This window comes from Canis aureus, chromosome 22 (genome assembly GCF_053574225.1).
Source record: "Canis aureus isolate CA01 chromosome 22, VMU_Caureus_v.1.0, whole genome shotgun sequence".
Lineage (NCBI taxonomy): Eukaryota > Metazoa > Chordata > Mammalia > Carnivora > Canidae > Canis > Canis aureus.
The window spans coordinates 1,230,800-1,250,629 of NC_135632.1; the positions used below are offsets into that span (position 1 = coordinate 1,230,800).

General features: G+C 40.8%; 1 protein-coding gene across 1 annotated transcript in view; it reads left to right on the forward strand.

Moving 5' to 3' along the window:
- LOC144293632 (uncharacterized) overlaps positions 1-16,019 on the forward strand; it is a 36,503-nt gene extending 20,484 nt beyond the window's left edge. The window contains exons 2-3 of the mRNA XM_077864577.1: positions 10,593-10,660; positions 11,016-16,019. Of these exons, the coding sequence (XP_077720703.1) occupies positions 10,593-10,620 (28 nt within the window). The 3' untranslated portion in view covers positions 10,621-10,660; positions 11,016-16,019. The remainder of the gene's footprint in view (positions 1-10,592; positions 10,661-11,015) is intronic.
- The last annotated feature ends 3,811 nt before the right edge of the window (positions 16,020-19,830 follow it).

A 19,830-nucleotide genomic window follows, 5' to 3' on the forward strand; every position in this document is an offset into this window, starting at 1 on the left:
GCTCAGGAGGGGGGTCAGGGCTGGAGATACACGCCTGGGAGTCAAGGGGGTGCAGCCCGGGTTACAGCCTGGTGTCAGAGGAGGTCTCAGGCAGGGGCCTTGGAACATTCTGGTACGTAGATGCTGGAGAGAGGAGGCACAGAAAGAGCGCGCAGTGAGGCTGCAGGACAAACAGGAGAATGTGCTCGCAAGGAGAGTGAGCAGCTCCGGCAAGGGTGGCCAGGGGCTGATCAGACCAGAACTGCAGGGCGGAAACAACCCGAAGGGAGCGGTGAAGTCCTGGCTGCAGAGGGTCACGGTCACGAGGGGCGGGCAGAACGGAGGGATTTTACTGGAAAGGAAAACAGAAATGGGGACCGTCTGGGGGGACGTGGGGTCATCAGGAGTCCTTCCTCCCGCCTCCCTCCTTGCTTCCAGCCCCCTTCCCCTCTTTCCTCCCTCCCTCCCTTCTAGCCTAGATAGGAGGCTGCAGCCTGTTCCTGTGCCAGTGAGTCGGACCCGACCCCGAAGAAAGGGCTGAAGCTGGTGCCGAGAGCAGGGCCCGAGGGAGACTTAGGGACGCCTGGCCCGTGCGCGCTGTGCGCCTACAATCACTGGGACCTAAATGAAAGCAGCTATAACAGAGTCATCTAAGCGACCACGAGATCTGGACAGAGTTATATGATCGGAGCCAGCGATTGTAAAGCACTATGTAAATAATCCATGAGCTCGGAGACTGGCAGGGCAAAAATAATTGTCAAACATGACCTCTTCAGTGTCTACATCACTTCCAAGCGGTCTTTGCACCATTTTGCTCGTCTGAAGCCACAATCGGATGGGAGTTTCCAGGAAAGCGTGGGCTTAGGTGGCTGCTGAGCAAGGTGGGATATATAGGAAATGACCACGCCGGTGGCAATTAGGAACCAGGGAACAGAGGACATGTTTGTAAAGAAAAACAAATATATTTTGCGAGGAAAAAAATATTTTAAAGATCCACATTGGCTATCTAAGTCGAACAAGTTAACCAAGTAACTAATTGCTCAATTTTCAAGTTTCAGATGTAATCTGGTAGATGATGCTGCAAGGTGACCCTTTTTCTTCCATGTGAATCTTTAATTCAGATCTGTTGTGAATGGAGTATCTGCAGGAATCCCTTTTCTCTTTCTGCTAAAGAAGGAAGTCACTGTGTATTTAAAATGCAATAATCAGTAACCATTATTAAGGGTTTACTTTTTATTAGATCTTATCGCAAGAACTGTTCTTCGACGCATTTAATCCTCACACTAGCATACTTCCTGTCGTCGCCTCTGTTTCATAGATGATGAAATGGAGATTCAAAGATACCACATAACTTGCCCTAGGTCACAGGGCTGAAAAGTGACAGAGCTGGCATGGGAATCCGGGACGCCTGATGCCAGGCGCCTCTGCTTTCAATCACTGGGTTACGATTCTGGTGTGTCTAAAGGTATAAAAATATTATCCCATGGCGTTTAGATCAAGAACAAATATGATGAGCAAGCATTAATTTCACCGTAAGATTCATATTTGGATGATGTCTCCACCTTCTCTTTTTAGATTTTGAGGCTTGCCGTAGCATATAAAACAAATTCAGACGCAAACAAAACCAAAACCCACATCATGACCCTCTTGGTTCTTACACACTATTTAACAATTTCCTATTCTGAGTACCCGCTCCTCCCCCACTAGGAAACGTCCTTAAATTGTAGTTGGGAAACTTCAGGTTATGAAATTTCATTTCTTGCTTGTGAATGTTTTCAGCTACTCTCGTGTGTGAAGGTTTAGGGGCGTTGAGCAGAGTGGGATGGGTGAGGGTTTGTGGCTTCTTTCAGGCTTGAATCTCTGTAACCACAGAGAATGTGTCTATCTTTGCACACCAGGTCCCTAACCCTGGGCCTGGCGGATAAACATTTAATTAATCAGTGAGTGAATGACTCCACCATCCAGCGGCAATGCCTCCTGGCCCGTTGGACTTCTCTTGAAAGCATATTAACAAAATGGAATCCCATGGTGTCTACTTATATTTAATACCTTGTTTTTTTTCCCACCTACAATGAAGTATGAATATCATTCTTTCTTTTTTAAAGATTTTTATTTATCTATTTATTCATGATAGACACAGAGAGACAGAGAGAGGCAGAGACACAGGGAGAGGGAGAAGCAGGCTCCACGCCGGGAGCCCGACACAGGACTCGATCCCGGGACCCCGGGGTCACGCCCTGGGCCAAAGGCAGGCGCTAAACGGCTGAACCACCCAGGGATCCCCTCATTCTTTTTCAATACATTTACTTGTTCAGTTTTAAATTTCTCTATCATTGGACTGTTAGGTTTTTTTTTCACATTTCTTTACATTATAAACAAAATGACAAAGAAAAGACTGGTAGATAAGTCTGTGCACAGATTCTTTTTTATTTAAGTCGTGTTTCTGGGAGGGGCATTGCTAAGTCAAATAGTACACACTTTTTATGGATTTTCCCCAAGTTTTCCTCCAGAATGCATGTACAAATACCATATGGAATGTCTTTTTCTAAGCATCCTTTCTACCATGAAGGATGTCCTCTCAAAGATATTTTGCCATTATCTTGAAAAATTATATCACAGTTTTAATTTACCTCTGTTTCTGTTCGCTTGATTCCAGTCTTTATGGAAAGTGTAACAGGGATAATATTTTTTGAAATATATTAATGTTCTTTTCCTTTTTGTACTTCCTCTTAACATTGATTCTTCTGCTATCCAGCCAGAGGCATCCAGTGCTTTGGGGAAGCTTTGGACTGTTACATAATAGAATGAAGAGAGAAAGAAAGATCCAATGTTTAGCTTTTGAATTCCAAAATAGGACTTCTGATCTGCATGAAGTTAATTGTTTCAAAAGAGAGGCCTTTTTTTTTTTAAAGTAAACTTTTGAATTGAATATCTCCTATTAAAAAAAAAAAAAAAAAGCACGAATCCTAAGTCTTCTGCTTGGTGAATTTTATTTTTACGAGGATGCATCCGTGTAGCCGCCACGCAGGTCAGGATAAAGAGCGTTGCCAGCACCGCAGTTTCTCTAACGTTCCGCTTACCCCTGAGAGGTAACTGCTAGTCTGACTTCTCTCACCATAGATTTATTTTGCCTATATTTGAACTTTATAGAAAATAATTCATCCATTTTGTGATGATTTGTGTTTAGCTTCTCTTTTTCTCTTAAAATTAGGTTTGTGGGGTTTATCAATATGTACAGTATTAGTTTGTTTGATTTCATTGATATATAGTATTTGACTTTATGAATGTACCACAATTATTTTTCAACACAGTGAATAAAAATCCTGGGTGCCAATACTTACTCTTGTGACTTTTTAAAAATTTTAGTTACTTCATTGCATGCATAGTGGTATCTCACTGTGGGCTTCATTTGTATTTCCCTAGTGACTAATGATGCCGACCACCTTTTCATATATTTAGTAGCCACTTATATATCCTCCTTTCCAAACCATTTTTTGGGGGTTTGTTTTGACCATTAAAATGGTTCTGTCTGGTTTTTATTTCTTGTTGGTTTGCAGTTCTTTCTATATTTTAGATTTAAATCATTTTGCAGATATGTATCTTCTATTCGTCTTCCCACAATGGCTTGCCTTTTTCTTAATAGTGTCTTTTCATGAAAAAAAAAAAGTCTTATTTGTAAAGTGATCCTATTTATCAGTCTTTTTCTTTGTGATTTATGCTTTTGTGTTTTGTCTAAGACATCCTTGCCTCCTTCAAGGTCATGAAGATATTCCCCTGTCATTTCCTGGAATCTTCGTTGTTTTATTTTTTCCCACATATGTCTAATATCTAGCTGGAGTAGATTTCTGTTTATGGTGCAGAGTGGAAGATCAAGATTAACTTTCCCCCATATGGATACTTAACTGACCGATTACTACTTATTGGAATGACCGTTCTTTCCTCCGCTGCATTATGATGCCATCTTTGTTATAAATTAAGTGACCGCAGACATGAAATCTGTTTCTGGACTTTTATTCTGATTTGTCTATTCATCCATACTGTACCAATGCCACACTGTTTTCTTCATTAATGCAGCATCATAATAAGTCCTGATATATGCTAGTGAGTCTTCCAGATTTGATATTTTTCTTGCAGATTATCTTGGCTTTTTGCAGTTCTATATGAAATTTAGAACGGGCTTGTTAATTCTTACACAAAAAAATCCATTGGGAACTTGATGATTACATTGATTCTATAAATCAGTTTGGTGGAGAATGGATACCTTTATTTAATTTATTTTAAAATATTTTATTTGTTTATTTGAAAGAGAGAGAGAGAGAGAGAGAGAGAGAAGAGAAGAGAAGAGAATACAGAGAGAGAGGGAAAGCAGACTTCCAGCTGAGAAGGGAGCCGGATCCCAGGACCCAGAGACCATAACCTATTAGGTTTATAATAATTTCTCTCAGAAGTTTTCCCAGTTTTCGTTGGAGAAGTATTCACATCTTTCATTAGGCTAATCCAGATATTTGATGTTTAAAAACGTTTTTGTTGCTATTTTAAGTGATACTTTTTAAAAAATTTCATCCTCAAAGGTATATTGCTTCAGTGTAAAAATAAAATTGATCTTTGTGTAATGACTTTGGACCCAGAGACTTTGCTAAATTCACATTTTTTTGGTATATTTTTTTTATTGGAGTTCGATTTGCCAACATATATCAACTCATCCTGTCAAGTGCCCCCCTGCTAAGTGCACATATTAACTCTAGTGGTTTACCTATAGATTCATTTGGATTTTCTATCTTTGTAATCATCTGCAAATAATGGTAGTTTCATTTTGCCCTTTCTGATTTATATGCATTTAAATTTTTTCTTTTCTAATTACATTGAATAGGATCTCCAGTAAAATGTTAAATACAAGTTATAATAGTGTGATTCTTTTTCGTTTTTAACCTTTGGAGAGAGTTGCCACTTGATCTTAGCAAAACGGCTGAGAAGAGATGGGGAAAGTTTCCAGTACTTCACTGTTTATATTCTTTGTAAGATTAAAGAAAGACTCTTTCATTCCTAGTTTGCTTAGAGTTTTTATTTTTTAATTAACAAAGAGTGTTGATTTTCATCAAATAGTTTTAGTCTATCCAGGATGATCTTGCAATCTTTTATTGTTATTGTAGTGAATTACATTGTATAAATTAACTAATATAAATGGATTGATTTCTGAATATTGAATTAATCTTACATTCAAACTGAACTCGGTTCTAGGGCTTTATCTTTTTTTATTGCTGGATTTGATTTGCTAAGTTTTGTTTAGATTTTTTGCATCTATGTTCACAAGATATACAGGTATATTATCTTACAATGTTCTTTATGAAGTTACATGAACCTTATATAATGAAATGGGGAATATTTACTTCCTCTTTTCTGCTTTGTGTAAGATTGTGCTATTTCTATCTTAAACGCTTGAAATAATTCACTGATAGAGCCATTTGGGCCTGGTGTTCTTTTTGGGGAAGATTTTAATTACACATAAAATGTATTTAATTTTAATACATTAGTCTTAAGAGATAGCCCTTTCTTATTGTGTAAATTTATAAGTTGTGTTTTCAAGAAAATTATCTATTTGGCCTAAATTTTAAAAATTGTTTGCGTAAAGTGTTTTGTAATCTTATCATTACCCTTTTAAGGCCTACAAGAGCTATAGTGATGTATTTTTAAAAATTTCCTGATATTGCTAATTCATGCACTTTTCTCTTTAGAGATTTGTCTTTAGTACTTTATTAATTTCGTTAGCCTTTTTTTTTGTTAATCTTTTCAAAGAAGTCTGTTTTGCCATAGTTGATTTTCTCTAATTTTTTTCTTTCGTTAATGTCTTTTATATTTCTTTCTTTATACTTTCATTTCCTTGCTTAAAAACAGTTTCTTGAGGTGAATCCTAAAATCATTAGCTCTCACCCTTTCCTGTTCTCTAAGATATACATCTAAGACCATTTTTTTTCTGTTTCTTTTAGCTATATGATGCAAGCTATGGTGTTTTATTTTTTATATTTTTTAAATCATAATTCAGTTCAAAATAGTTTTCCATTTACATTGTGGTTTCTTGAATGTACTGAACTGAATCTGTTCAGTTATTAATTCAGTTATTTCTTAAATAACTGGGTTATTTAGGAGTATATTGCTTAATTTCCAGACTGTTTGGATTTTCTAGTTATCATTTTTCCCTTAATTTCACAGATCAAAGAAACTACTTTAAATGATTTCCATAGTGAGTAATTTGTTGAGACTTTATTTGCCTCCGTGATTAGCCAACTTAGTCTTTTATGATTTATGTAATTACTTCTGTATTTGGGTTTGCATCCACTGTCTTCTTATTTGTCTTCTGTTTGTCTCATCTTTGTTTCTTTTCTCCCTCTCATTTTCTTTTGTATTAATTATTCTTTTCAATCTTTCCTTTCTAACCTTTTCTTAGTCCATTAGTGCTTACCCTGGAGATCACAATATGCATCCTTGGCTTATTAGTATTTTACATAAATCAATTCAATCATTTCCTGGACCTAAGAAATTGTTCACTTCATATATTCATCTCCTCTTCTCCGTGTTACTGTTTTTTATCATGTATTTTATTTTTTTTAAAAGATCCATTTATTTATTTTAGACAGAGAGTGAGTGAGGGTGTGAGTAGGGTGAGAGGCAGAAGGAGAGAATCTCCAAGCAGATTCAGTACTGAGCGTGGAGCTGGACTCGGGGCTTCATCCCACCACCTGTGAAATCGTGACCTGAACCGAACCCGAGAGTTGGCTGCTTGACTGACTGAGCACCCAGGCGCCCCATCATGTATTTTAATTGTACACATGTTTTAAACTCTTCAGACATTAAACTGTAGTTATTCTTAATTTTTCCAGAGATGTGTATTTTTTGAGTTCTATTCATTTCTTCTTGCTGTCTGCATTTTCTACCTATTTCATGGTATAAACCCTTGAATCTGTGAGTTCATGATCATCTTTGGTTTTGGGAAATTCTCAACTATTGTCTTAAAATATTGCTTCTATCACATTCTGTCTTCATCCCTCTGGAGCTCCAGTTATGCATGTTTTTGCATCATGGCTCTATGCTTCATATGCTCTTTTCTCTATTTTCCTTCTGTTTTTCTTTCTTTCTCTTTTCCTTCTGTTTTCCTCACATGCTTTTGTTTGGACATTTTCTACTGATCTGTTTTCCTGTTCACATCTTCTGCTACATTTAATCCATGTTTAATCTTTGCCTTGTCTATCAAGCCCATCTACTGCATTCTTAATATCAGTATTCTTTTCTTTTTTTTCTTCTTTCAAGTTTTTATTTAAATTTTAGTTAGTTAACATACAGTATAATATTAGTTTCAGGTGTAGAATTTAATGATTTATCACTTGCATACAATACCCAGTGCTCTTCACAAGTGCTCTCCTTAATCCCCATCACCTATTTAGCCCATGCCCTGCCCACCTCCCATCCAGCAACCCTCAGTTTGTTTTCTGTAAAGAGTCTGTTTCCTAGTTTGTCCCTCTCTTCTCCAATTCATCTGTTTTGTTTCTTGAATTCCACATAGGAGTGAAATCATATGGTATTTGTCTTTCTCTGACTGATTTATTTCACTTAACATAATACTCTCTAGCTCCAACCACATCATTGCAAATGGCAAGATTTCATGCTTTCTTATGGCTGAGTAATATTCCATTGTGTGTGTATATATGTATATATCTATATCTATATCTACATCTAATCTATCTATCTCACTTCTTTATCTGTTCGTCAGTCAATGGACATTTGGGCTGTTTCTATAATTTGGCTATTGTTGGTAAAATCAGTGTATTTTCCAATTTTAGAATTTGCATTTAATTCTCTCTCTTTTGTTTTTCATTTAATTCTCTCTTAAGGATTCTAGCTCTCTAGTGATACTATTTATTTGGTCATTTATTTTCTTGAATATATTAATCTATAGATATTTAAGATCTATATAATAACCCTAATATCTGAATCATTGGTGGGCCTGTTTATAGTATCTTTTTTTAAAAAAAGTCTTGCACTTTGGAAATTTTCCTGTATCCTGGCATACATGTAGTTTTTGATTGTGTCAGATTTTATAAATGAAAAATTGTAGAGGCTTTGGGTGACAGTATTTTCCAAGGAAAATGTAATTTTCTTCTTGTGAGCTCTTTACTTTGATCCTTGATCCAGGGATCAAGGTGATTTAAAGGTAGATCTCAGTGTTTGTAAGGACATCTGTGATTTCCAGTTCACCTTCCTCCTAAGGCTTGGTCCTCAGGAGCCTCAGTGGAAATCCTGGAATGTTTTCTGAGGTTTTTCTTCCTTGTCAGGTGTGACTTAGCTTTTTAGCAGTTTAGCTGCTGATTTCTCTGTAATATCTTAGCCTCTTGCCCTGTATAGCTTAGACACTTGAAAATGCTTCAAGAAGAATGTACTAAATATTGGGGTCACTTATCTAAGGGTCACTTTACTCCCATCCCCTCAAGTCCTGATTGCCTTAGCAACCCTGACCTTCAGCTTTCGTCTTTCTGGCCTCATGAAAATGCTGAAAATCTTTTTCTGTTGCTTTCTTGGCTGTTAGAGTAGGGTCAAATCACATTGATTTAAGGTCTCAGATTGAGATGTCTCAAGGCTGGACTTCATGCTTAGTAAGGCCTTGTTTATTTCCAATGTCTTCATACTCCTAGTTAGTCCTTCAGGGCTCCAAACGCAAAGACTCGTCTTTACCAAAGCCTTCAACTTGCCTGTCTCCCAAACAGCAAAGACAGTGAATTAGCTGTATTTAGCTTCTTAGTATATTAGTAGCTTTTTCTGCTTGGATCCTCCACCTCTTTGCCTGCCTGGTTTGCAAAATAGGCAAATGCTTTGAGGGAAGAAAAGCAATCCAGACCATCAGGCTCACATCCCTGAGCTCCCCTTCTCTCCTGGGAACCAGTCCTTCCGGTCCTGGCTGTTTCGGCAAGCCTGAACTCCCATTGTCCATATCCCTGTCCCTTGAACCTTTTGAAACCTCTGACCTGCCACTTTGTTTTTAGTCTCTTGCCTAAACCTCTCATAGATGGGTGAGTGCCTTATGAGGAGAAGAGGCAGAGAAAGCCGAGCTCACCCCAGTGTGTTTGTCTTTTCTTTGAGATCTGGGCTCCTCAAGTCTGGGATGCCTTGATTGTTCTTTGATGGCTTTAAATAGCTCTTTAAAAATGACTTTATACAGTTTTTATAATTGTTTTAGTTGTGTGTTAAATTGATGCAAACCACTGTCTTAGCTGGAAACAGAAGTCTGAAAAGCTAGGTTTTCTTCCTAAAGAGAAAAGCTTTTAAAATTTTATAAAGCTGCTCTTTACATATAAACAGCTATGTTTAATCAATCTATGTATTTGTTCAGAGGGGCCGGAATATGATGACAAAGATGTCCTCCCCAGATAGGAGGAGGGTGCAGAAAGCTTGCTACCATGGGAGGAAGGGGGATATTTTTGGAGGAGCAAAGGCAAGATGAAATGTAGTCTGTAGTCTTCAGAGACTCTGTTCTCACCAACTTGGGCTTTGGCTTAAGAATTCAGGGAAATAAGAATACAGAAATCCTAGAATGTTGAATGAAAGAAGTGAGCCTACAAAGTATACATGAGCTATGAACCATCACAATATTCAAAGACAAACGAAACAAAAGACTATATATTTTAGGCACATCTACCCATATCCCAAATTCATACCAATAAACAAAGAAATGACAAACATAAAACTAAAGAAAATAGGCAAAGGAGTTTGGGGACATCAACTGTACTGATTATATTCCATTTCTTAATTTGGGTGGTGGAGTCCTGAGTGTCCATTATCACGCTAACTTACTTACCTGTTACAGAGATGATGTTGCTTGGATCAAATGTGTCAGAATGAAAACTGCAAACAGGAAAAAAAAAGTGAAGGAAAAAACGAACACTAGGCAGGAGCAGCTGTGCATGAGTTGTGACCTGTGCAGTACCTCTGGGGGTCAGGCCAGCCACCTCACAGCAGATTTCAGTAAATTCTGGAGGACTGTTGAAAACCCATGTGGTTCTACTGCTCCCCTCTCCCACTACCTTGGGGCCCTAAGAGCCCTAACAGACTCAGATGCCATCATGAGGAAAAGCAAGAGAAGGAAATTTCCCAAGTTGAGCATTTACCCAAAGGAGCCTGAGGTAATCCCAAGGGAAGAGATTTAGTTGTCTTCCATTAGCAAGATCTCCCCACCTTGCCCCTCCATCACCAGTGGAAATGTAGGGGCTCTGGAGCCAGCTGAGATCTGTCTCAGAGAAGAAAAGAAGGTTTATAATTATTGCACATCATAGCAACTGACATTGTGAGTAAATTTTGACCCTGGTACAAACTAATGCCTACGTACCCCGGACACACTGATGAAAAGGGGAGAAGCTGTAACAAAATTAGATTCTCAATCCTGTCCTGACCGCTGGCTGGCTGTGTGACAATCTCGGGTCCCTCACACCACCCGTAGTAGAGTGAGAAGGTGATTATGGGATCGCTGGTGTTCCTTCCAGGTCTGCGAGCCTAAGCATCAGGGACAGCCTTTGTTCTCTTGAGCATTCATGCTAAATCTTCTTTATTCTTCCTTCTATGATGTGATTCAGGGATGAAGCCATCATTTTGAATGTGTAGCCATCGGTGGTGGGGCCATTGGATCCCTTACTTCATCAAGGTAAGTCACTTTAGAACGATTTTTATCTCTCCCAACAAATTGCACGCTTTCAGAGGGCTTCGTGAGAGGGAAAAAGTCGAGAATACTGAAAGTTAAATACAGCTTCCAAAGGATTTATCAGGTAAATGTTATGGATTGTTGTGATTTAATTTATGGGATTAGTTTGACTTTCAATTACCAGGCATCACATTGAATCACTTTATATTTTGAACTCTGTAACTAGGACTCCTTATACTCGATCTTTCATTTGGAGAGGGATTATCAATAATTAGACACTGTGGCCTTATTGATCAGCTAATCAATACCCACATTAATCACCAGTGGTCTAAAAACAATTCACTCTTTGCATTAAAAGGAATCAGCGTGATCAAATTAGCATCTTTTGCTACAAGCAGAGCAAAGCGGTAGTTCTCCAAAGGGAAGCAAGGCTGAAAGAAGATGTGCCAACAGAATTCAGAGCCAGGTCAACAGTTGCTAAATGAAAATAATCTAATGACAGTCACTTCTGATGGTTTTTGCTTTTGTTTGTTTGTTTTTTTACTCTGATATTTGCACCATTTAATAAAACGTTACTCACTGCAAAAAGTGGGACAAAATGAATGTGGTCTACATTGTAAATAAGTGTTCTTCATTCTTGCAGTTAGACCAGAAATAATTTTATGCTGCAGAGAAAATCTAGGTACCTCAAAGATTCTAGAAAAATAGCAAGCATTTAGGGTTAATAAATGTGAAAGTGATTTGTTAGCTATTACAGTGTAAGAGTATTCCTATTTTCCCAAGGTACACCTATGACCCCAAACAGAGCTCTAGAATGTAAAGACTCTTTTTTTTTTTTTCTTTCTCTCAGAGATGTGGCTCATCTGGTTTCAAGTTAAAGCAGCTTGGTGGGTAGGAGGACAGAGCTTGTCTTGGACTAGGCCATACAGGCTTCAACTACACTGTCTCTCACGCTGTCACTCAAACCAGCGGCTGTCAAACAAGGTCACAGATTCACCCAATGGCTTTTAATAATTTGGCATTACTTTCGTATGAATAATTTATAATCTCCAAAGTACGAGACTATTATTTATGGTTAGTAGCTGTGAGATAATGAGACACATGGTTTTAGGGCTGTTTTTATTACCAAGTGGTGTCCATATAGTTGTAAGGAGTTAAAATAAAGAGAAGTGAAAGTGGATCTTTTTTTTTTTTTTAAGATCATATCAGAGGCAGAAATGATATATCACAGATGAGAATAATACTGGCTGTCTCTTCAAATTTATCCATTACAAACACCACACCACTTCTTTGAAATGGGAGCTTACAGCAGCATTCTGGCGGTTTCTTGAAGTCAGTCGTTTTCACTCTCGGAGGAAATAAAAAACGGACTTGTTTGGTCTTTGAGTCTCAGTTCCTACTGGGAATAAGACAATTAAGTATCATTTTTTTTATTTTCACTTTGGGTCTTAAAGAATAAAAACTATTTTGTCTCTGTGAAAACTTGGGAAAAAAATAGATATTGTATAATGAAAAAATATCATCTGTAATACCACCAAATAATTTTCACAGAAACAGGAATCGTAACGAGTAGTTTTTTTTCCTGTTACCTTTGATCATTTCCCACATTTAAAAATAGCATTTGAAAATGCTATCTTTAATGATTAAAAATATTCCACTGTATGGATGGTTACATAATTTATTTCCCTATTATTCAATAGTTTTGATTTTTCCAGTTTTTTCATTGTAATGAATACCTCTTTGACGAGAGTTCTTGAACATATATCTTTATTCATATTTCTTATTATTTCCTCATGATAGATTCCCAGGCGTGGGGTTACTGGGTCAAAGAGGAAGAAATTTTTAAACCTCTTGGTATGTTTCACTAAGATACGTTCCAGAAAGTTCATAATGATTTACAAGCCTACCAACAGTGGGAATGGGTATTGCCTTAGACAAATTTTGTCAAGCTGGTAGGTTAGAAAAAGGTGCATCGTTGTTCTAATTTGCAATCTGTGGATACTAGTAGCTGGACAATTTTAATATGTTTATTAGCCATTTATACTTATTCTTCTGAGAAATGTCGGCTAATGTCGTTTGCCCATTTTATTCTTTTGTGCGGTTAACACTTTCCTTATTGGAAAGGAAAGGGCTCTTTGTATATTAAAAGATACTGATTCCATGAAACATTTTAAATCTACGTGTATGTTTTATAATTGAAGAGACCATGTAGGTTCTGTAAATATCTCACCAATTAAAGATAGGTTCACGCCACACATCTCCAGTGACTGAAGTGTGGTTTGCAAAATTTATGAATTAGCTTTTATTTATCATCAATATCTTGAATTCATGGAACCAGTAGATAATATACATGTGTGTGTGTGTAAAACAAATATACGTATTTACGATATCTACCTATATATAGATCATACCGTCGGAAACCAAAATCATCATCTTCTTATAACCACCAATCTTCCCACCCATAACTGGAGACAAGTCCAACATATGCCTGTGAGGAAACAGACACGTTCAGGATGGCTCTCACTTCTCACACATTCCCAGTCATGTGGGAGAGGTGGACGTGGACACAATTAACTTCAACACAAGGCGGGGTTTGGTAAGCGCTGTAGCAGCATCACAAACAGAACGCGTCAGGCTTCTGTAGGAAGGAGAGATTAAAGGCGGCTGAGCTAGTCCCCTTGTGGACAGGGTGCCTGGAAGCACCTCGTACACAAAAGATAATTTTTAGTCTGGTTTGACCCCGTTAGGCCTGGCCTCAACCTCTCTAAACAGATCGGTCTTGGACAAGGAGAAGGTGGACCAGTGACAGCGGTTAAGTGTTGCGGTGCGGGGAAGAGAGAGAAGTGAAGGGCGAAGGCTCTTCCAGGAAGAGGGACAGCTTGGCTGGAAAGGGACAGTGTAGGGCCCTGCAAGTATATCGGCGAGGACCGGGTGGGGGCACACAGCCTGGGGTGGGCCTTGGCCCCCTGGAGAGGCAGGTGAGGACCAAAGAGTGGGCGTCTCGGAGTGTCAAGCTGCTTATGTTATGAGAAGTGGGGAGCCTTTGAGGTTCCTGAGCGGATGAGAGCTGTTGGAGGCGATACCTAAGTCAGACTGAGTGGCCGCAGGACAGTGGGCGTGGGAAACCCAGATGGAAGTTGAGACTAGGGAGTGACGTTCCCAGAGGAAAGCCAGCGAAAAGGAGAGTATGTAACTAAGGGCCACGCTGGAGGCAGAACTGAGAAGATTTGGTGACTCATTGGATATGGTGAAGAAGAAGGGAAGGGGAAGGAGCAAGATAAATCCCAGACAATCCTGGAGAGTTGTCTTGTTTGCCTTCCCATCCCCAGGGGTGTGATTCCTTGGCAGGGCTCAGGTGCATACCTGCGTTACAAACATCACACAGCTGGCTGCAATCAAAGGCTTCTGGTTTCGACATCAAAGGGAGAACCCTCCTCTCCGCACCCCGTGCAGGACAGAGCACCCTGGGCAGGTTTCTGGAGGAACACTGGCCGGAGCCTCAATCACTGCGACTTGCCCGAAACAGACACGAAGCTGTGGGATACTGGACGGGTTCCTCAACCTCTTGCAGCCTCCGTGGCCTCATCTGAATTCACTTCCTCGTGTGGCTTCAGGAATTAGGTGAAAAATGAATGTGGATGCTTTTCAGAGTGACTAGTAACCATAAGTGCTCCATTAATGCTGGCTATTGAGTTGATGGTGGTGAACATTTGGGCGCTACTTGTGAAAAGTAAGAACAGGGATACCCCCATGTGAAATGCAAGGGCTGAATATGCGATAAACTTGGAAGGGGCACAAATTCATAACATGAAGCCTGATTTAGACATAAGGAATAGAAGCCTAAGCTACACTGCAATCCTAAAGAGAAAAATAATTCGAAAAACAAACTCTTAGACTCAGTTGTCTTTCCTGAGATGGCATCCAAGGGTTTTCCGTGCTCCATCCCTTCTCCTTCTACTCACTTCCGAGTTTAACATGGCTTGACGCATTGTAGACTTACCAGATGTTGTATTTAATGTGTATTATTTGCTCTGTGATATTCATATTCCTTAGGATTAGAGGGTTAATTTAAGCCAGTTGTATATGTGTGCCAACTAGATATTTAGGACTCTGAGCGGATACTCGGCAACCTTTGTGAATGCGGTATTGACAGGCCTGGAGCACTGATCCAAATGAGACGCTCTCTCTTATAAGTGGGGTTTAGTCATATTAGAGGAGAGTTGCACAATGACAGTGTCTTAAATGTTTTCTCAGACTGATGACCTTGAGCAAAACGTCTTTCTAAATTAAATGAAATTAAATTAAAGAAAACAACAGTGATTGTAAGTGTGTGGTCTCCAGCAGCAATTCAGTAAATACACATGGCACCTGGTCTGTGGGAGAGCGACTGGTTCATTACAGGGTGTGCGCACCTGATGCCTCCTTGAAACGGAGTCCAGACATATGAAATGCAAAAGCAGTGGAAGTTTTTATGAAGGCACAAGCAATAATGGGCGCTTGGATAGACTTTCAAGGCTTGCTCCTCTCTCATGAAAATTCAATTATATGATGAGTTTTGGTTTTCTGATCCTGAACATCCCTCCTAAGTTTTCTCTATTGACATCCGGCTCCCTTTGGAAGGCAAGATATAAAAAACAAATATTTTTTTTAAAAAACCAAATATTTTTGCTTTCTTGGTAATTTACATTGAAAATTGTCTTAGTTTCTTGACATTTGAGAAATGGCCCTTCCTTTAGCCACCATGTTTAAAGTATTTGTGGATTTCAGCATCAAAATAAGAAAGATATTAATGGATTATCACACATGAATAACATAAGCATTTGTCAGTCCATTTAATAACAAACAGACAAATGAGAAGAGGAAGCTCCTCCTTCCAGTAGGAATCAGACTAATCAATGTAGACAGAATGAGGATGATGAAGTTAACAAAAAAAATCATCATTTTGTAATCCTTAGGAAAGGATCATTAATAGATGCTAAAGGTAGTGGCTAAAAATTTGATGAGGAACAGGTTTCAAAGTTTCAAAGGGTACTTTCAAAGTATCTTCCTAAATTATTCATTAATTATATAAAGAAAATGGTGACATTATAGTGGAGAAACTGGCAGGTGCCACTTGCACCAAGTGATCAAAGTGAGCATCACCACTGGTGGGACCAACCAACAGTATGAGCCTCCCGAGCTGGTCCCCTGAGAAGGACACAGTATCACTTCTGTGGTATTCCTGCCAAAAATGCATAATCTGAATTTAATCTAATCATGAGGAACACAGACAAATCCAAGGTCAGGGGCACGCTACACACCACAGGCCTGTTCTTAAAAAAAAAAAAAAAAAAAAAAGTCAAGAGCAGGAAAGACAAAGAAAGGCCGAGCAATTGATTTAGATGAAATGAGATTAAAGAGACGTGAGAACGAAATGCAAAGTGTAATCCTGGATTGGATCCTGAACCAAAGGGGATAATTGCTCTAAAACACATTTTTTGGAAAAGTCAGTGAACCTGGAATATGACACGAAGATAATAGTATCGGGCAGCCCGGGTGGCTCAGGGGTTTAGTGCCGCCTCCGGCTCAGGGCATGACCCCAGGTCCCGGGATCGAGTCCTGCATCCGGCCCCTGCATGGAGCCTGCTTCTCCCTCTGCCTGGGTCTCTGCCTCTCTCTCTTTTTCTGTGTCTCATGAATAAATAAATAAAATCTTAAAAAAAAAAAGAGAAGATAATAGCATTGTATTACTGTTCAAGTTCCTGATTGTGAGAACTATGTGGAGGTTAAGTAGGGTAATATTCTTATTCATGGGAAATACACTTGAAGTTTTAACAAGTAAAAAGGAATTATGTGTGCAACTTATTCTGAAATGGTTTAGAAAAATAAAACGTGTGTAAATCCATGTATTTGCCTATCTATGTGCGTGTGTACACGCGGACACACACAAAATGGGGCAGGGAGGAGGACGTGTAGCCGCTTAAATAAATAGCCTTTTTCTCAAAGGTAAAGTTCTTAGAGGAGAATATTCAAGCTACCAGAAGAACGTGAGGACCGTCGGTCATTTTCTCTCTTCCCCTCTGATTGGGGGGACTTGTGTGACCGCGTCGGCGCGGGTCGGCAGTTGCACTGACGTTGGTTTGGGGACCGTCTCGTCAACATGATTGGGCATCTGTCTAAAGGGACAGCAACGCTTCCTTTTCTGGACAATCAGAACGTAGCTTCTCTCCACGTCCTGGTCTCACACCCTTGGCTTTTGACAGGTACCACACTCACGCGGGCTTCAGCTGGCTGCGCACGATGGAATCGGGCCTTTACGTTTCAAGTACTTGCGGTTCTGTCGTTAGGAGCAACTTCAGTCTGTTTGCTTTATTATAATCACCGTTAGTCTTTTGACAGGTACCCCCCCCCCCCCATAGAAGGGGGCTGTCAATAAAACCCTGTCTCTTTGTTTTTCCCACCTTGATCTTGGTCTAAATTAGAATTTCTCCACGTCCAGGATAGTCCTATCTAGAAATGCAAGTTCTTCACACAAAATCAGGTCGAAATGCCTGCCCTTGAGTGAGTCGAGACCTTACATGATGCACATCTTTCTCATTTGTCCATGTCCCTTGTTTTATTGCTCAGAATAACTTTAATTAAGTTTTAAATCCGGTTCACTTGCACTGAATTGTCCAACGTCCTCCTGAATGGGGACTGGGAAATTTCGCCGAGCTGCATTTAGCACGTGTCTCCCCAAAGCGAACGTTAATAGCCGCATCACCCATAAATCAGATTAGACTATTAGGAGAGTAGTAAACTACCTAATCACCTACTCACCAATCGTAATAAAACTGAACTTGGTAATTAATGTACTCAATTTACTAATTGGGCCTTAAGCCCCTCGGGCCTTGGTTTAAGACTTATAAGGTACTCTGGATATTCAGTTTGGCGAAAGCCATAATATTCCTTCAGGGGTCAGCGACATTTTGCTGTGTGTCACCCTGACAGTGTCGCCCACAATAGGTAAAATGGCATTTGCTTTACCCGTGTATCGTTTTATTCTGAGGCTGGAGACATCAGAGGTAGCTTCTAGGTAGAAATTAGGACGAGACTTAATCAATTAGAGTTAATCTTAGCTTGATTCAATTCCGAACTAAGGCCAGTTTCAATTTGGCCAAAGCCGCCGTTCCTAGTTTATTATCAGTGCCCTAGTGGTGACGAACAGGAGGGGGTTCCGGGGCGATCAGCTTCGCACCCGTCTGTCCGGATCCTTGGCAGCGGGCTCCTGCGGCCCAGGGCGCTGAGCGGGCGGGGAGGTGGGCCGCGTCCAGGCCTGGCTTCCGGGGCCCTGCTCTTTGGTGTAACTTTCTGCCGTTCTTGTCTTGAAGCTCCTAAGGACTTTCCAACAAGGGTCCCTCCTTTTCGCTGTGCCCCGTGCCCCACGCGGGTGTGCGAGGCTGTCGTGTACATCACGTAGCTGCCCGAAGCGCTGGTGGGCCCGGTCACCTCTCCCGTCTGTCTCGTTCTTTCTCCGGCCACTGTGGCCCCGCAGGTGAGCCTAAGGGAGGCGGTGGCCCCCCCGACGGTCGTGCGACTGGGGCAGCGACACCGAGAGGCCGGGGACGGGCCCGAGCGCTTGGCTGGAGCCCTGGGGGGAACAGGCCTCACCGGGCCGGGCTCCTCCCGCTCTGGCTGCGTGCTGGTCATGCACACGGGATACGCCTTCACCCGAAGCGCCGAGGGTGCAGCGTGGATGGCGAAGGGGTGCGCTTCCACTCGGGAGGAATGGGCTCAGGAGCAAGAGGTCTGCTTGCTTCTCGAGTGACAGGAGCCGAAGCAAAGAGCCGCGCCTCCTCCAGCCACGGTGACAGGTGGCACATGCTGTGCATGTCCTGGGTGCCAGGCGCTGGGCGTGCCCGTGTCCCCGCCGGCGCTCCGTGTCCCACGGTGGGCTTGCTACCCTTGCTGCACCCGTGACCGAGTGGAAGCCTCAGAAGGGCCGCAGCCGCCACGACTCCACCGGCTCAGCTGACCCCAGGCCCCCACGCACACCCTCGGGCCGGAGTCAGATGGAGGGTGACCTGGCTGCGACCCCACCACCCCATCGACTGCGACGGCCCCGCGTCTTCCTTCTCCCTCACCTCTGTGTGCGTCAGCCGCGAGCTGCAGGTTCCAACACAGGAACGACCTTCCCTGATAAAGGCTTTGTCACCGCTTGGCCCTGTGCCGCTCAGTGAGTCCTCAAGCTGGGGTGTCTTCTGTGGCCCCAAGGTGCCTCCCGAAGCACCCAGGGGGTGCCGTGGGGATGCGCTGGCTGGGTCTCTCCCTGCAGGTGGCCCTTCCTGCCTCCAGCCTCACCCAGGCACATCTGCCGGGGTTCACCGTGGGTACTCTCAGCTTGCTCTGTTGCTAATTTTTTTTTTTTTTTTTAATGAAAGAACCATCAAGAGTTGAGGATGAATCTTCTATTGCTGAGAAATTCTCTTGCATTTCAATCCATTGTCCATTTAATTAAAGGAATGGAGAAAATCTGCTGTCATGGAAGCATATACTCAATAGGTTAGAGAAATAGCTCCTGCTTACGTAGGAATTAGCCCTGTCAAATCGATGAAGTGGGGTCACTGAGCACATAAATTCTGTTTACATACTTTGAAGCCAGCGGAGGTAAAGAAGGCATCGTTTTAAAAAGTTTGTTTGGAAATTGTAATGTTTTTGTATGAAAAATGAATTTGCATTCCCAAATTGATCCATACATTTAATGCAGTTTGTGTCAAGACCCAAGCCCCTGGCCCTTTTTTAGGCAGATACTGAAAAATTGTTCTAAAGTTCATCCAGAAGAGCGAAGATCCTACAATAAGGAACATTTTAAGAAGAGAATCACTATGATTGGGAACACTGTGCCTCAGCAGGATCATTATGAATTATAATAGCTCAGCACATTAAAACTGAATGGTGTTGGCCCAATAGTAAACAGACAAAGGGATTAGGTTTATGTAATGATCTCAAGTCAGTAGAAAAAGGATATATTATTAAATAAATTATGTTGGGAAAACTGACTGACTTTTTAGGAAAAGTAAAGCTTTATGCCTTAATATGCCCAAGAAAGTCGTAGTTTACATAAAAGTAAATTCCATGTGGATTAAAGATTTAGCAACAAAAAAATAAAATGATGAGGACGTTTATAAGAAACTGTGGATGAAAACAATGAAATC